The sequence below is a fragment of the Sciurus vulgaris genome (genome assembly GCF_902686455.1).
Source record: "Sciurus vulgaris genome assembly, chromosome: 16".
Taxonomy (NCBI): Eukaryota; Metazoa; Chordata; class Mammalia; order Rodentia; family Sciuridae; genus Sciurus; species Sciurus vulgaris.
Window position 1 is genome coordinate 21,387,774 of NC_136477.1, and position 19,175 is coordinate 21,406,948.

General features: G+C 45.0%; 1 protein-coding gene across 1 annotated transcript in view; it reads left to right on the forward strand.

Annotated features, from left to right (window-relative positions):
• Window positions 1-18,048: 18,048 nt before the first annotated feature.
• Window positions 18,049-19,175, forward strand: part of CDCP1 (CUB domain containing protein 1) — a 46,833-nt gene continuing 45,706 nt past the window's right edge. The window contains exon 1 of the mRNA XM_079116650.1: window positions 18,049-18,274. Within this exon, the coding sequence (XP_078972776.1) occupies window positions 18,193-18,274 (82 nt within the window). The 5' untranslated portion in view covers window positions 18,049-18,192. The remainder of the gene's footprint in view (window positions 18,275-19,175) is intronic.

A 19,175-nucleotide genomic window follows, 5' to 3' on the forward strand; every position in this document is an offset into this window, starting at 1 on the left:
TCGGGCTTCCCCCATTGGACCATAGTTCAGAACCAACTTCTCTATGTGCAGTTACATTTTATGTTTGCAAATTATAAATGAAAGATAAGTCCATTATGGAAAAGGTTTGAAAATCAAGAAAACAATTACCCACCACCCCACCAGCCTGTCCTGACAGTGATAACTCCCTGTTCATCTTCTTTTGAATTTTTTTTTTTCCACTCTGACAGTATTTTTGGAGACCTGTTATAGTTGTACTTTACATTTAACTGTGAATGCTGAGTTTTCCCTTTAACATTGTAATGCATGTTTCTGTCATAGCTTTCTTCCTTAATGAATACATGGTGGCCCTGAGGGGTTGGACCATATTTCATCTATTTAGTTGAACATTTAAGTGGTTTCCAGTCCTTGGAGGAAACATCTTCCTGCCTAGAGCTGTTCCTGAAAGCAGAATTATTCCTTAAGGTAGATTCCTAGGAGGAATAACTGGGGTCAGAAGTTGCAGAGATATTGATGGCTCTGGATGTCCCTTGTCAAATTATCATAGGACTTCTGTAAATTCTGGATTATGATTGTGATTGTTACTGTTGTCATGAAGTATCAGATGATCAGTGTAGAGAATTGGGAAAGTTGAGAGAAATGAATAAAAAGCACCCACGTTTACCCCCCTCCTAAAGATAATCATTAGCAGTCATTAGTATATTTCTTTTCAGCCTATTTTTTTAATGTAAGTGTTAGGGTTTTTTGTCTGTTCCAGTACATGTGTGAATTAACATAATTATGATGATGCTCTAAATAAATTAGAGATCATAATTTTCCTTGAGCATAACAGCTAAGCATTTTCCACTTTATTGCAAACTCTTCATAAATATCAAATTTCAGAAACACATAATTTCCCATTGAGTAGATGTATTCTCATTTACTTGCCCATTATCCTATTTGGGGACACTTAGACTGATTTCAAATTTTTGCTTTTAAAAACATCTGGCATGAATAAATTTGCAAGTGATGGCTTAAAAAGCAATTCATAAGTTGGGTAAGTAGAAAAATTGTGAAAACTCATCATGGATGAGGTGACTAATTGGCCTTGATTGTGGAAAAGACTACTTTCAAAATTCCTAAATTCACAAATGGAATTGAAAAAACCAAGTGTGTGTATGGAGGGGTTGTTTTTGTTTATTTGTGGTGTTGTTGTTTGCTTGGTTGCTTTTTTTATTTTTACTTTTTTTTAACAATCAGAGCAAACCCAGCTACAGAACACTGGTTGGGAACCCTGACACCTGGTTCTCTGATGGCTTTGCCTCTTGCTCTGTGATCCTGGACAAGTCACACAACCTCTCCAGGATGTAGTAGAATAAGCAGTCAGACCAGATGGCACAGGCCCCAGAGCTGCAGCTCCCTGGCTTTTTCTTTCACGCATCCACACCTTGTAAACAGCGCCTTCCTTAAACCTCCAGGGCTGCCTCAGTTAAGTATCCATCTGCTTCCCACCCTACCCTAACTGGAAAGTTTTACGGTGCGGAGCTGGGCAGTTGGCGTGCGGAGCAGCAGACAGTGTGCCAGCTGTAGGAGCCATTACCGACCTGTTGGCTGGGAGCATGGATCAGTGGTAGAGTGCCTGCCTGGCATGTGGTGAGGCCCTGGGTTCCATGCCCAGCTCCACAGAAAAGCAAACGAACAAAAACAGTGACGTTGTTTCCACTGTACAGACGTAGGAAGACCATCAAGAAACTTATTATGTGGGAAAACAAAACAACAACCAAACAAACAAAATACCCTGGGGGAAAAACAAGAACATGGTATGCTACCATTTGCCTAAAAATAAAGAGTCAGATATATATAATCCAAAGATCTCAGGGAATGCACCAAAGGGCCGCGCAGCGACCACTGGCAATCACAGAGTGAAGACTTACTGCTTCTCAAAAAACAAACAAACAAACAAAATAACTTTACTTTACACATGGGTAAGATTTTTGTTAACTACAGAGGTGTTTTGGTCAGCTTATTTACTCCTGTGCCTAAAAGACCTGACAAGACAATTTTAAGAAGGAAAAGTTTATTTGGGGCTCATGGTTTCAGAGGTCTGAGTCCACAGAAGTCCAGCTCCATTCCTTTGGGCCTGAGGTGAGGCAGAACATCATGGTGGAAGGGTATGGCAGAGGAAAGCAGAAACATGGCACAAGGAAGCAGAGAGAGAAAGAGCTCCACTCACCAAGAGCAGAATAGATACCTCAAGTCATGCCCCCCATGACCCACCTTCTCCAGCCACATCCTGCCTGCCTACAGTTACCACCCAATTAATGTCTATCAGAAGATTAATGCACTGATTATGTTAAGACTCTCATAACCCAATGATTTCACCTCTAAACTTTCTTGCATTGTTTCACACATGAGCTTTTGGAGGATACCTCATATCTAAACTACAACATTCTGTCCCTGATTCCTAAAAGTTCATGCCTATCTCCACAATGTGAAATACATTTAGTCTGTTTCCAAGAGTCTGCATAGTCTGAACAGTTCCAGAATTGTCCAGAAGTTCAAAGAATCCACCAACACTCAAGGCAAACTCTCAGTGTAAGCCTCTGTAAAAATCAAAAACAAGGTTTATATATATCCTATATATAAGGGCACACAGTAAACATTTCCATTCCAAAAGAAGAAATAGGATCAAAACAAGACCAAAATCCAGCTGGATAAGCAACTGGAAGACTTCATGGGCTGGGGAGATAGCTCAGCTGGTAGAGTGCTTGCCTCGCAAGCATAAGGCCCTGAGTTCGATCCCCAGTACCGAAAAAAAAAAAAAAAGCCTTCATGACCCCCTAACTCCAGCATCCTGCATTCTTGCAGAACAAGGACCATGTGGCTAATGCCATAATCTGCCGCCATCTAAAGCTGTAATCAAGCTTCTGAGAACCCTGGCTGCAGCAATCTCTGAATGCCTGGGTGACTGAGCATGGCAAAACAACTTCCTGTACTGGCCTGTGAAAGTAGGGTGTCCTATGGTCTCTTACCAAAGGAATTTTTTCTTTTAAACCTTGAAACTGAGATAGGTGTGGTCTTGTCAGTTCTTAAGATGCCATCAAGTCATCTTTCCTATTGTCTTTGGGTAAAGTATTTAGCACTTCTTAGTGCCTGTAATGCCTTTAACAACCACAATTTTCTTAGCCTCAGTTTTACTCACACTTTTCTGGCAGAACTTCAAGTTTTTCCTAATTTTTTGCTCTGCTTTCCTCTCCTGATTATCACAATAAAGTTGGCTAAAAGCTGCCAGCAATATTCATGCTACCATCCAAATACTATGCTGCCTAGAATTTTTTTTTTTTTTTTGCCTGATTAAGAAGTCCATTACCGAAATTGGAGAATATCATGCTAAGTGAGATAAGCCAATCTCAAAAAACTAAAGGATGAATGATCTCGCTGACAAGTGGATGAGGACATATAATGGGGGTAGGAGGGGTTAGCGTTAGGGTTAGGGTTAGGTTTAGGGTTAGGGATAAGGAGGGTGGTAAGAATGGAGGAAGGAAGGACTGTATAGAGGGAAAAGAGGGGTGGGAGGGGTGGGGGGGAGGGAAAAAATAACAGAATGAATCAAACAACATTACCCTATGTAAATTTATGATTACACAAATGGTATGCCTTGACTCCATGTACAAATAGAGAAACAACATGTATCCCACTTGTTTAAATAATAAGAAAAAGAAAGAAAATCATGCTTGTAATATTTCAGTATAGGTTTTATTTTTTTAAAGATCAAAATTTCTAAAAATTGACAATTTATTCTCAAGCTCACTATTAAGCTCTGTTATTTTTTCCTTTGCTTGTGTTTAAAAATAAATATGGATCATGGAGCAAAAAAAAAAAAAAAAAAAAAAAGAAGTCCATTACCTTTGAATTGAGCCTCACAGAGAGTCTCAGGACATGTGCAAAAAGTAGGTAACTTCTTAGCCAGAATGTAAGATGAATGGTCTCCAGTCCAATTTCTAATAGAGTCTGTCTTTTTCTCTGAAACTTCATGAGCCCAGTCTTTCCACAGTACTGTTGGCATTCTGGTCTTTTGAGTTTCCACCAGAACCACCAATTAAGCTCTGCTGACAATAATATAAAATTTTTCCAACTTTCACCATTTTTCAAAATTCCTCCCACAAATTCCAAAAAGCTAAAAAAGCTTCTGAACCACATGGTCAGATTAGTCATAGCAAAGACCCCACTCTTGATACCAATTTCTATTTTAGTCAGCTTTTGTACTGCTGTGACCAAAAGACCCGACAAAAGCAATTTTAAGGAGAAAAGTTTTATCTGGAGCTCATGGTTTCAGAGGTCTCAGTCGATAGACAGCTGACTCCATTTCCTTGGGCCTGAGGTAAGGTAGAACACCATAGCTGAAGGGTGTGGCAGGGGAAAGCAGCTCAGGACAGGACATCAGGAAGCAGAGAGAGCTCCATTCACCAAAAAGAGAATATATACCCCAAAGTCTCATCCCAATGACCCACCTCCTCCAGTCACACCCTATCTGCCTATAGTTACCACCCAATTAGTACTTATCAGGGGATTAATGCCCTGACAAAGTTAAGACTCTCATAACCCAATCATTTCACCTCTAAACTTTCTTGCATTGTCTCACACAATTACACCTAATATCTAAACCATAACAAGAGATCTTCTGGTAAATGATATAGGCTTGGGTGGGAGGAGTAAAGCCAGTCTGCCCAGATGCTCCCTGAGTGCCCAGACTGACCTGTGACTGACCTGTCCACCTCCCAGTCAGTCATATCAACAGGCCTCAGGAGACAGACACCTTCAGAGTCTGCTCCAGGAAAGAGCAATGACAGAGTCGGAGAAAAGCAGGGGAGAAGGGACAAAGACAGGGAGGGAACAGAGTGAGAAAAAGAAAGGAAATCTGGCTATCCTTTGAATGCTCAGATCTTGGGGCATTCTCAGGATGCTTCACTCAGGACGAGTTCTTAATGGTTGTCTTGACTCTCAAGGGCAGCTTGACTCTCAAGACATCTTTCTGTCTCTCAGGATATCTTTTTGCCCTCAGCAACTCAGAAGGGCTGATGTTGGCAGCCCTCTGCCAGGGATAGGTCCTGAGACCCTGGGTTAGCCTGGCCTCCAGTCCCAGTCCTGACCTTTCAGTGCAGTAACACGTGACCATGGCTTGTGACCATGCCTGACACCTGCCTCCAAGAGGGGCTTGGCACATGAAGTCCCACTAGCTCTTTCTCTGAAAGGAGCCTCTCCAGCTCCTTGTGCAGGATTTGGAGCAGAGATGCTGAAAATCCTGAGGCCCTGGCAGGAAAGATAAGAAGTGGCAGAGTTCATATTTTCCAGATGTCTTTTTCTTATCTGCCAGGATTAGTCTTTGGTGACAGAGCCACTAAACTAGACAGAACACGTGGAGAAAATGAATCTGATGCAGACATCCTGAATAATAAGGAGGGATAAAAACTGTGGGGAGAACTTGGGAGTGCTGAGAAAACCCTGCCTGAGGACAGTGTACATGACTGGAGGAAGCAGGGACCTTGGAAAGCCAGCATGTCTTCTGGCACCTGAACCTTGGAATCTTCTGCCATGGTTTTGTCATTCTGTCAGCAGCTCCCTGACTCAAAGGTCCAAGCCATCTGGAGGATGTCCCCTTCTTGCTTTCTCCTTCCCACCCTCCAGCTGGGTCAGTGAAACCATGTAGCATGCCAAGGCCAACACGACCCTGGGCTGTGCTCCATGACAGAGGATCCCTTCCCACCACCTGTCTATGCCTCCTGCCAACATTAGCGACTGAGCTAGGCAGTATCTCCAAGTCTTTTTTAATTCCTGAAAAATGATGCAAGACACAGGAAGAGTAAAAGCCCTGTCTTTATAATGACAGCTAGTATTCTAGAGTACTCCCTCAGCCAAGCACTACTCTGCTTTACCAGAAACGTCCCATTGGGTCTTTGCAATGACCTAGGAGAAAGATGCAATGCTTTATATCCAGTTTAAAGGTGAGGAAACTGAGGCATGGAGAAGTTAAAGACCACACAGCAGGCTAGAGTTGAAGCCAGGCAGTCTTCCAGTGTGTCCCCTTAGCTTAGTAACACATCTCATGACTAATAAAGCTGATGGGAGGACTTGGTTTCCATCTGAGGCTGAGAGGGCTTGTTAAAACACCTCTCTGAACAGACTGGCCTTGTCATTCCCTCAGGGGTGGGGAATCAAGCCCTAGAGCACATCTCACAGATGAGCAGGGACACCTGCTCCCAGGAAGAGAAAGGTCACAAGCCTTTGAGCAGAGGCTGGTGCTGTACCCAAAGTGAGAGGAGGTCGAGGGTGTACCTCCAGCACTGTGGGGTGTCCTCTGCCCTGCATGGCACAATACCTGGAGAACTTTTTAAACATTTCCATATACCCAGTCTCTCCAAATGCTTGTCCCCAGTGGTCTCTAGGAGGGACCCAAGTATCTGTATACTTGAGACTCTGTGGGTGATACCAGTATTCAGGCAAAGTTGAGAACTACTTCCAGGCAGAAATTTTCTTGTGGGACAGTAAGCAAGTCCAAGGGAATGGTCACTTACCTTTTACATCAATTCTGAGATGTGGACTGGATGGAGTAACAGGTGGAAGGCCTTGCCAGTCTTGTGCAATGTGAGTTCGTTCTGGCCTCAACTCCTTCTGTGCTGGCTGGGATCCAGGTGCAAAAGAGTGGGTTTGAGAGTAGAGAAGGGAGGGTGTGGTTGCTGTGAGGGCCTCTGCAGAGGGGGCCAGGTGGCCATGCACCTGCTGGCTCACTCAAGCTAGCCCCAATTGGCCATCCTATTTCCAAGTTTCTGCAGCCCAAATCAGTGGCTTAGAATACATCCATTGAACCTCCATGATGGCCCTCCATTGACCATTGCTCTTCTCACAGCCTCAGGAGATGGGCTTCTCCACTCCTGTTACCTCTCTGGATAAACAGCTGGTCCTCAAATTGAACTAATACTCTCTTCTTATGACATCCACACCATGCCCAGAGCCCTGCTCTAGGAGACATAAACAGGAAATCTCTTCCCACCTCAAGAGACCAATCCTTCAGACACAGAAAGCAACCCACTGTCTCCAGAACCTACTCTGACCTGGCCTAACACACTTAGTTCCCCCAGGGCTGCCCAAATCTCTTGGGTTCCTCCATGGATGGTCACTATGTCACCAAGTACCAGTGGCAGCTGTGTGTCCACGGGCCCCAAGTTCTTTCTGTACCTTGCAATTATTCTCTAAACTTTTCACTGCAATGCTACTAAACAGTGTGGTGAACATTTTACAAATAAGGAAGCTGGAGCTCAGAACTGCTAAGTCACCTGTCCAAAGTCAGACAGCAGATCAGTGACAGAACTGGGGTACAGACCAGGCCTGCCTGATACCAGGGCTCAAGTTCATCTCACTCAACTGCCTCTATCAGTCTCAGAATAGCATGCCACAGCAAACTCCGAGCATCCCAGAAACATAGCATCTCCCCTGGCCTAGAGACATTCTGTCTCTTCTAAGCAAGCACAAGATTAGTTTGATCATTTCTAGAATCACCCATCCTTCCAACTTCAGGAAGCCCAATCCAATAAACACTACTGAAAAAAGCTCACCTGCTGCTGAAGTTCGCCCCACCCCATCCCATCCCCAGCCTACCTCAGGTGCTAAGAATGATTCCAGTTTTCCTCTTAAATGCTTTTAGACATTTGCCATTTCTATTTCTCAGAACTAGTTCTAGATCCTTCTAATATATTTTAGTACTTGGAAAAAATCAGATGATGGCTCATACTGTACATATTTTAAATGGTTGAAGTTGGTAGGGAAGGTCTGGAAGGCAGGAATCCTGCCGCACCTTTGCATCATGACACATTTGGGGTGTTTCCTGAGCCTGCAGATCTGGCTACGTTAACACTTGCTCCTTCCTCAAAGCTCCGGTGGGATGCAGAGATGCAGAGAAGGCTGGGGTTTCTTATGAAACTGACGAATGCCTCAAACTAGGGAAGAAGTCCAGCTAAGGAGGGAGAGAGGAGGTTTGAGGGGATGGCATCTGAGTCACTTAATACAGTATCCACTTAATACAGTATCCCCTTCACTGGTTCTGAAGTGTATCCACAGATGAGCCATGAATCCCATACTTCCTGAAGCTCAAATATCATCCATATATCTCACATCACTATTGCAGATACTGCTAAGAAAAAAAACTCCCACTGTTTTCTCATCTAATCAGCCATGAGATGCATCTCGATTTCAGAAATGTTAAAATGTAAGAAAAAATGGTTTGTCTGAATCCAGGAAATAAGGTAAAAATTCTTGAAGGTGAAATGCATTTGGGAAATCTATGAGTTAAACAGCCTCCTTACTGCAGGACTTTTCAGAGCTCAGTGGCACAATGAGCTTCTAAGAAGAGGTAAGGAATGAGCCATTCCTGTTGGTCTGCACACGTTGGTCCAGACACCTTCCTGCCAGAGCATCCCAGAGAAGGGGCATTCTGCAGAGGCAGATTGAAAGAAACTGCTTTGGGGAAAAGAGAAGCATGTGGGAGATTGAGTTCAACACCCGGGAGTACTTAAATCTTTAAAGGCAAAAACATCAAATGCACACTGGAAAAAAGACCTCAGAAAGCAGACTGCTGGAGTGAATTGCGGGGAGGATAGAGCAGATAGAAGAGATGGAGAGAAACACAGGAGACCCTTAAAAAGAAATCCAATGCATGTCTCAAGGGAATGGGGTACAGTGACTTCCTTCCAAAGGTTACAGTATGGAAAAGGTGGAGAGAACCCACCCAAAATAGAGTGATAAACTGTGCGGATGGTTTGTACCTTTGAAAAGATGTGAGGAAGACTTCACTTGACCTCCCCCAAACTCCTCCAGTCCATCCATGAGAAAAACATCAGACAAACTCCAAGAAAGGGGCATCCTCACATAAACCTGACCAGCACTTCTCAAAACTGACAAGGTCATCAAGAACTAGGTGAGTCTGAGAAGCTAGCCCAGCCAAGGGGAGATGGATGAGATCCTGGAACAGAAGATGGACATCAGGTAAAAGCTAAGGAAGTATGGATATGGGCCTGTAGTTGATATTAACACATGAATTTGGGGTCATCATACTGTAACAAACATGCCATGCTAGCATGAGATGCCAATAATAGGAGAAACTGGAGGAGGTGGGGCATACGGGCATGTTCTGTAGTATCCACTTGACTTATCTGCAAATCTAAAACTTCTCAAATGTAAAGACTGTCCATAAAAAAAATCCAAAGACAGGGTTATTCACACTGTGAGAATAAAGGAAACAATGGTGCAGCTTGAATGTATGAAAACCACCTGTTCTGATGGACCTTCCGCCCTTCCGCACTTCAGGTAGATCTTCTATGGTGCTGTCAGAAGTTCATGGAGGAAAGTAAATCAGGGGTTGTAATTAACATAACCACGTTTGCTCACCCCCAAAATCCATTCAGGTGACCTGGGAATTTTAAGTTCAGGATTTCTGCTGTCCATCAACAGATAAATGGAGAAACAATTTGGGTGCCCCAACTCTCTCTCTCTCTCTCTCTCTCTCTCTCTCTCTCTCTCTCTCTCTCTCTCTCTCTCACACACACACACATACACACAAACACATACACACACACACACACACACACACATACGAGTGGAATATCATCCAGCTTTAGGAATGAAGCAAATTTTGACGTTACTACTACATGGATGAACTTTGAGGATATTGTGCTAAGTGAAATAAGTCAGTAACAAATGGGTCACTATTGTATGCTCCACGAATAGGAGTTATAGAGAGCAGACAAGTTCCCAGGGACAGAAAATAGAATGGTGGTTTCCAGGGGCTTGGGGATCAAATGGGGAGTTATTATTTAGGGATACAGAGTCTCAGTCTGGGAAGATGAAAAAGTTCTGGAGCTGGATGGTGGTGATGTTTACATGGCAGGGTGAATGTGCTTGATGCCACAGAGCCATACACTTAAAAAATTGACATCGGTCAACTTTGTGTTTTATATAGCTGAACACAGTAACATAGAGTTCTGGTCTTTGAGAGATATACTGAAAGGTATCACAGATGAAATATCTTCAGTGTGTTTTAGAATAATCCACCTGCCCTCTCCAGGCACGTGTCTGTCAGGACGGGGACAGTCAGATGAGCTTCAAGGCCTCCAGCACTATGGTCGTGTGACTCAATTCCCTCTCCAGGGGGTGGAGATCATCTATAAAAGGTGTTTTCCTCCCCAACTCCAAGGGAAAACAGAAAAGAAAGGAGCAAATCTGGCAGGCAGGGGCCTGACACGGGTATGGGTCATATCCGAGGGAAGGCCAGGACACAGCTCTCTACCCTGTGGGCAAGGGACTTACTAAGAGCCGGTTGCACAAGCTTAAGAAAGAAGCAGTGTCAGCTCTGTCTCCAGCTCTGCTTTTCCTCTTTTCGCCCCCTGGTATTTTAATTGGGAGAGGTGATGAAGCATGGATCACTGGTCACTTTGGGGTGATCTCGGAATGTGCACAGCCACTTACTGTCCAGTTCCTGTCATGAGAACTGAGCACACTCAGCCCCCAGCCTGCAGCAGGCAACCAGCTGCTCAGGGCAGGTTTTCTGATTTGTCTCACTCATCCTGAGACTGAAATCCGTAGCACCACATGGTTACCCCAAGGCCAAGGACTCAGCAGAGGAAGTCCTTTCCCAGGAATATTCCTTGCATCCCAAGACCATGGCAAATTCCTCTGTTTCAAGCTTCACAAAGAGGCATTTGCCCAAAGTGTGACTGGGGCATCTTCTCCCTCAAACAGGAATTGGCATTTGCAGTGACACTAGAGCTGTTGTGCACTGAAAGAATCTGGACTCTGTTAACTTGTTTAATCACCTGAAAAGCAAACTCAAAGGGAACCCCTGCTTCAGACAGATGCTGCTCCTCTTCTTTGTTCAAACCACATAAAGACCTCACCCACCAGACTCCAGCCAACCCCACGAGAACAGGGTTACCACCAGACATCTGCATGGGCTAAACTGACCTTGTTCTAGAAGTCAGGGCCCTATTCCCCTTCCTTTTATTTCTTTCTTTCTATTTTTTTTTTTTTTTCAGTGCCAGAGATTGAACCCAGAACTTTGCACATGCTAGGTAAGTACTCTGCCACTGAACCACACCCCAACCCCCATCCCTTTTTAAAACAGACTGTGCCTTCTTGGCTAGAGAAGCTCATTTATTCCCCAACTATTTGTTGAGCACTGACTACATACCAAGCACTGTTCTCAACGCCAGGAACATCAAGATGAGTAAGACAGAGACAACTTCCTGCCTTGAGGGGCTGACACTTTGAAGTTTGAATGAGATCGTAAAGAACTGTCTCCAGACTTCTCTTTCACTGAACTCTCCCCTCCACCTCCATAGCAGCTATCCCCACCAAGGTGACAGGCAATCTCGGCTAATTTTACCATGCATTTGTTAGTGCCAAACACAGTGCCAAGTGAGTTATATGTATTGATTTCATTAGTCTTTACAACACTCTATGAAGGATACTCTCTCGTAGCCCCAGTTCGTGGATGAGCACACTGAGGCATATATTCAAAGGGAGTCACATGAGCCAGTAAGTTGCAAAGCCTGTATCTGGATCTACAACCTCTGACTGCAAAATCCACATTAGTAGTTGATAAGCTGTTCCATCTTGCTCATGTAGGTCACTCTCCTCTCTGCAGTAAAGTTCCTGGGTCTACATACTGCACAGCTTGGAAAATTCAGGGATAGCCCCATCACTCTATGGCACAGACTCCTTCTCTTGGTTGCTCAGTGGACCGTGGCTCTGCTGCATCTGGAGGGCACAGGTTGCTGGGGCTTGGGGTGGCAGTATGTCTCAGTGAAACATCATTATTATTTGAGAATCTCATCACTAGAGGCAATGGCTCCATGTGAGTTTACTCTATGCTCTGTTCACTAGGGAAGGAGTGGTGGCCACAGAAGTCAGCCTCCTCCAGCCTCAACCCCAAAGTAGGTCATATGCTTTATGAGTTGATTCAATCTAGATGCTGGGCTCTCTAGACCTGGTGCACATCACCCTGGGAGTTCCTTGGCACTCCCTTAGGCTGGATCTCTGCTTCCTGCACCCAGAGGCACACAAACCATGAAATCAAGAAAGCTCCAACATTACCATATGATCTTCCAAAGGCTGTGCCCTTTTGGTCAGGTGTCTTTGTAACATTTACAAAGGCACATATTTTACCTGCAAAGCAAGTTCTCTCCCCACCTTCTCTCCAGTAGGCAACTTGGATCACATGGTTGTGAATGTTTTGAGATCTGGCTAAGGGGAATTGGAGACACATTTCACTGAGGTTTAGGAGGCTACATTTATGTAATCCACACACATGTTCATATATAGTTATTTGTTCTCACAGTGTAGTAATGGCTTCCAGGAATACTTCCTACACCCACCGGGATGACTCACCAGGTGAAGATCAGAAGGAACAAGACCCAAGTGGGTATCACACTATGAACCTGCTGTCCAATGTCTGACACCAAGAAGCATGTGGATACCGAAAGAGGGAGGATCCAGTTTTTTGAAGCATACAGAGCCAGAGGAACTTGTCCATGGGAAATTTTTGCAATGATAAAAAAAGGTAAATTTTTAAGCAGAACATTCAGTTTTAATTATGTCTTATCAAAAAAGATTTTTTTCTATCAGAAACAAATTGATGATGGAACATAGATAACTATTGGTGCATCATACTGTTCTGGTCTATATTTGATAGAAATTACCCAAATAGAGTGTGTAAGAATTCTCAGACTTGGAGGGCACATAAATGTAATGTTTCTATGAACACTGAGTGTTTCTTGTGTGAATCCATGTTTATACTTTGAGTCAATTTGTGTCTTATCTGATGCATCTTGCAAAATGACCTGAAGAAATGAGTGAAAAAGAGCTGTAACAGTTAACAGTAAATGTACTTTTTTCCTAAATTTTGTGAAATTTGTGATCTTTTTCAATTTCTTCAACTTTGTAATTTGTTGCAATTTATTCCCTTATCTAGTCACTTTTTACACCTGATTTTTATTTGTGTTCTATTTTTAAGGTGATTTAATTTCAGCCCCCACAAACCTGCATCCACTCCTCCCTGTGTTTCATGTACTTCTTGTTTTAACATAAAACATCTTCCAGTATTTTCCAGAGAAGAGGTGTGTGGGAGACATTTTTTTTAAATATCAAAAAGTGTTTATTTCCTTCCTTATTACTTAACTGGCAGTTTGTCTGGGTTTTCTAAATTCCAAGATGGCATATATCTTCCTTCAGAATTTTGAATATATTGATTTCTTGTCTTCCAACTTCTGGTGCTGTCCTTGAGGTATTCTGAGCCATTTTGATTTTTGTCATTTTCTGTGAGGCCCATTTCTTACCTCTGGAAGCCTCGAGTCCTCTTTGTCCATAGGTTTCTGAAATTTCACTACAGTACTTTAATGTGAGCCTACATTATCCATTGTTTAGGACACTCCATGAGTTTTTAAGTCCAGAAACTCATTTCATCCCTGCCTGGGGAACTTCTTGACCAACGTCATTGGTGATGTCTTCTCCTGTATTTAATCTGCTCTCTTTTTTCTAGAAAACCCATTGTATACACATCCAAGCTCCTGAACTGTGCCTTTGGGAGGTCTTCCTATTTATTTGTTTGTTTGTTTTTCTGGCTCTGGGGAATTAACCTTGGACCTTAGTCATGCTAAGCAAGTACTACACCACTGAGCTACACTGCCAACCTCCATATTTTTTATATTTGCTATCATTTTTAAATTCCCAAAGAACATTTTTAAATGTATTTTTTAGTCATAGATGGACACAATACCTTTATTTTATTTTTATGTGGTGCTGAGGATTGAACCCAGGGTCTCATGTGCACTACGGAAGCTTGCTACCACTGAACCACAACCCCAGCTCCAAAGACTTTTTAATATTAATATTTTTTAGAAAATTGTTTTTAGTCATCAATGGATTATTTTATTTATTTTATTTTATTTTATTTATATGCGGTACTGAGTATCAAACCCAGAGCCTCACATGTACCAGGCAAGTGCTCTACCACTAAGTCACAACTCCAGCCCTAATATTAATTTTTTATTACATCCTGTTCCTGCTTCATAGATACAATGTCTACCATCTCTGAGAAAGTTAGTAATTGATTTTGTTTTGTTTTGTTTTTTCCTCCTTGAACTATTTCCTCCACATAACATTTTCTGGTTTGGTTGTTGGTTGGTTTTTTGACTCTACTATGTTGGGCACTTTCCTCGGTTGTCAGATCTGGTTAGATTTACAAGTGCAAGATTAAGCAGCTGCGTCAGTGGGCTTGCCAAATGGGAGCCTCATTGTAGGGAGCCGTTCAACCTATGGAGGGGGTCCATGTCTGTACCGTTAGGTCTTTCCTCTTGCAGTGTTCGAATTCCCTGAAGGAGAGTCTTCCATCTCCAGTATGGATGGCCAGGTCTCTCCACATCTTTCTAGGAGGCAATTTGGGCCCAGGCAGCTGGGGCTCCCAGCAGCCAATCAGATGCAAATGTTCTACCTATTTTCAGAATGTTTCCTGGGCCTTCAGCTATGCCTGCAGCCCTCAGTCCAGATCCCTACATTTTAGTCTCCCTAGAAAACAACACTCAGGCTTCTGCTGGGATACGGGAGGGACAGTTGCCCAGCCAGGGAGACTGCAGGCAGGGTTCCAGGATCTAACTATGGTACTTCTCAAACAGTTTTCTCCAGTCTTTCTTGCCTTAGCCTCTCCTTCACCTTCCAGCTTCAGAATTGGAACTGCCTTTCCTGAGGGTTTTGTTTTGTGTTTGTTATTTGAGGACTTCACAGTGTAAACCATGGCATTTCTCAATTTCCCCCTACCCACATAGGGTTTTGCTGCCTCTGGGCTTCTAGGGTAGGTACCTGTCCACCTGCTTGCTAGCTTCCAAGGTGACTTTGCTGCTGTCATCTTTCTGCTCTCCCCACCTGGGTCAGATTATGTATTTTTCAAAATCCCTGTTTTGCAGTCTTGGTAGGTTTCATGAAAGTCAAAATTAGAAGGGATGGTCTATTTTAAATATCATCTATCTGTCATTTTTCTCTGGCAATGGATTATAACTGCCTGAATTTCTTTCCAGTTCAGAAATACACTCTTCAAACCGACTCCTTCCATTCCTCCATGCTGTAAATACAAAACAAATCCATATCTTCGTAAGGGGACAGAAAGATGATTGTGATGGGAACACAAGGTTAAGAGAATAATTCTATAAAATGAGCCCACTGAACTGACTCCCCACATGCTTTCTTTGCCAAAAAGCAATCTGCTTACAGCACCACCTGACCTAAGAGGACAGGATAGGACACATTTCTCAACAAACTATAGGTCACAGATGATGGGGGTTGAGAAGATGAGGGATGGTTATCAAAAACGCAATGGGTTGCTAACAGCTGACCTCTGGGATCACACTTCCTGGCACGAGGAGTTGCTAGCAATGAACCCATATTCCTGCTCCTTGCTGCACATACACAGAGAAGAAAGAGGAAGGGGGTGGGGTGGGGTCCTGGGGTCTATAAAAGAGAATAGGTCTGGGGATATAGCTCAGTGGGTAGAGTGCTTGCCTAGCATGCACAAGGCCCTGGGTTCAATCCCCAGCACCACCAAAATTAAAATTTAAAAAAAAAAAAAAAAAGAGCAAAACACCCCCAGTTCTGGGACCCCTTCTCTTCAGAGGGGTCTGGGGTCCCTATCTCTTACTTAAATAAAACTTGCTTTCTCTGCTTGCCTTGGCATTTCTCAGATGTTTAATCTTCCACACCAGGGGAACAAGGACCCCGTTCCTGATCTCCAAGACCAGTATCACCTCGGTGATGCTTTGTTCACATTCCACTCCAAGAACCAAGAATTATTTTAGGACATCTTGTATTCAACTATAGAGTTGGGCTGACACACACAGCATGCTGAAATACCTTCCTACTACTCTCTCTTCAAATTTGCTGCCATTGTCTGGGCCATCACTGGTCCTTCCCATCTGGGAATTATCGATTCTCATGCCATGTTCAAAAAGTTGGTATCAACTATTCCAAGGAGGTCTGTTACGCCAACTTTGGAAAAATGAAACAATGAGTTCCTTAGGCTTAACTTGTCAAGCCCTATTTCTGATATTTTGAATTCAGTGTCCTACCTTTCTATTATTATTGTTGTAATGGTTGTTACTATAGGTGGGATACAGAATATAGATTTATGGTTGCTAGGAGAAGATGCTGGGATATCTATGTCTGCTCAGAATTAGGGGAAAAGACAAAACCTGCTTTCCTCTTCCTGGTCAACATAAACATTTTCAAAGGGTGTTCAGATTTTTCTCAAGATTTCTTACTCTAAATGCAGTTGCCCTCAATTCAGCCAAAAGCCTCCCTACTTTTCAACCTCTTCCTTCCCTCTAGGCCTCAGTTTCCCCAAAGATCTGCCCAGTGAGGGAAGTGGACTAGAATTTAAAAGTTTAAGGTCCACTGTAGCTTCTAGGTCCTTCCATAGGTAGGGTTGTTTGGACATCTCTGCCTCTTTTAATGGACTATGAGCTCCTGGAGGGCGGGTTTACTTAATTTTTATTATTGATAACACATAGAAGGAAGGGGGTGGAGTTCCTAAGAGATGACATCTCACATCTGTTGACCATAGGGTTGGAACAGCGCGGAGAGGTTCAGTTTCTAGGAATTCAAGAGAAGTGTCCCTAGTGGTGGTGCATGCCTATAATTCCGCAGCTCAGGAGGCTGAAGCAGGAGGATTGCAAATTCAAAGCCAGCCTCAGCCACCTAGCAAGGCCCTAAGCAATTTAGTGAAACCCTGTCTCTAAATTAAAATGTTAAAAAAAAAAAAAAAAAAAAAAAGAGGATTCAAGAGAAATGATGCTAGATGGTAGGCTAATACTGTGGCTTGTACTTTGGTCCCCATCCCAGACCTCCTACGTAGTTTTGGGTGACTCTAGCACAGCCTCTGTCTATCATGGACACAGGTAGCCCCAAGGAGCCATTGAGTCATTTTGTCCAAACCCTGGTCTGCCAGCCGAGAGTTCCTCAAGCATTCACTATCTCTCCCTTTGGACCTGTTACCCAAGATTTGCTGTGTGGCCTACAGGGTGGAGCCCACAACACCTCTGGAGCCAGAGGCAGGGGGCACAGCTGCAGCTGGGGCTGAGCACAGTACTCCATTGACAGCTCAGTGAAGGGCACAATTCAGGTTTCTTCTCTTGACTTTTCCAGCCTCATGCTTTCTTTCACTCATTTATTCTTCAAAAAATCAACACCAGGGGCTGGGGATGTAGCTCAGTTGATAGAGTGCTTGCCTCACAAGCACAAGGCCCTGGGTTCAATCCTCAGCATGGTTAAAAAAAAAAAAATCAACACCAGGAGTTGGTGGTGTAGCTCAGTGGTATATCACTTGCCTAGCACACAAGAAGCCCTGGTTCCCATCTCCAGACCACACACACACACACACACACACACATACAATACATAAAATTTCAACACAACAACTGTTTGTGGAACTCATCCTGCACTGCCAAATCCTGCCTCTAATTTACCAACTAACCTGGTGACCCCAGGCCAGTCACCCAACACGGCAAGTCTGTCTTGCCTGCCTTGCCTGTGACAAAAGGGTTGCTGTGAGCACTGGAAACAAGCAGGCGACATGCCTGGGGTAGGCTGCAGGTTCACGGTCTTGCAAAGAGCAGCCCTAGCACCGACCTTATGTCTAGTGAACCTCAGTCAAGGTCAAGCAGCAGCAGCAAGAGCAGAGGAAGCCAAGACTTGGGTGACCCACAAGCATGATTCCCTTCCAAAGCAGCACACCTGGACAGCGAAGAGAAGTCGGACTGGCTTTCCCTAAGTGCGACTTTCGCACCTGTGGACTGAGAGATCTGATCAATCTTAGCCTTGGGAAAGAGGACTAAGCCCGGGAAGGTGGAGACAAGTTCAACGTAATGCCGCAGTGGGTAGGGAAGGAACCCAGCTACACTTCTTGGGACGTCCGCACTCTGAGTGGCTGAGGCAGGAAGGGGAGGAGGAGAGAGAGGAAACACCGGCCAGGTCAGCGGCGCTCCAGCTGCGCAGGGCGGAGCCTGGGCTGGTCCGCCTGCGCGCAGGTGAGCTAGCCAGGGCGGAGCGCCGCGGACCGGGTGCCAGGCTCTGGCGCCCGCGGCCGCCGCTCCGAGCCACAGGCCACAGTTGCTTTCCCCACCAAGGCTGAGGCGCCCCAGAGCCATGGACCGCCTGAACTGCAGGGTCACGATTGTACTGCTGGGGTTCCTCTGCTTGCGTGCGGCGCGCCTGCTTCGCGGGGCAGGTGAGTGTGGGGCTCGCGGCTGGGGTGGCGCTGAGCAGTAGGGTGGGCTCTCCGGCCCGCGCCGGGCAGTGAGGGTCCTGGGGAATACAGGCTGCAGAGTGAGGGGCCGCGGCGGCGCAGTTGGGATGCTCTGGTTGTGTGGGATCCCTAGGACAGCCCGGCTCGGGCTCGCTCCTGGTCGGGCGCGGTGGCGATGGCGGTGCGCTCCTGGGTTACAGCGACCTCGCCCTGCGCTCAGGCCGTGGCACGTGGGAGTGTCTTGGACCCGTAGTCTCTCGGCCCGAGTGGATGAGCCCAGCGCTGGCGGAGGAGGAAAAGGCACGCCGAAGCTTAGCCTTGGGAACATGCCCGCGGTGGCGAGCTGAGCGCCCCGAGGTCTTTGCTGGGATTCTTGGGGAAAACTTTGCCGGGTGTGGGGAGAAAGCTCTCCTTTCCAGGCCCACCCTCTACCTCCTCCCTTGGGCCAAGGAGAAAGTGCAAGAAAACAGAGGGTCTGATGTTCGATTTCCCATCAGATCGCCTCCTTTTATCCTTCCACAAGCCCCCTCGCTTATCGGGAAGTTCAGGAATATTAATTCGAAATGGAAGCGCCAGGTGGGAGAAAACTGCTAGGGTCTGCGCCTCCAGGCCGACTTCCTCCCACCCTCGCACCTCTAGATAGTGGACTTTGCAGCTTCAGGTCGATTCGGGAATGTGGGTGAACTTCGGGTAGTTCCTGTTGGGAGGAGGGACCGCCTAGTCCCCGAGGACTGTGCCAGTGAGGACGTGCCCTGGAAGTTTTAGAACATAGCAGATAATCTGGCGTCTTCATGTAAGAACTTGATAGGAGCGAGGGGCCTTTTCTGAGACTAGCACAGGTTTTGTGTTTTTGAACTAGAGCTATCCAGGAAGTGATTTGGAC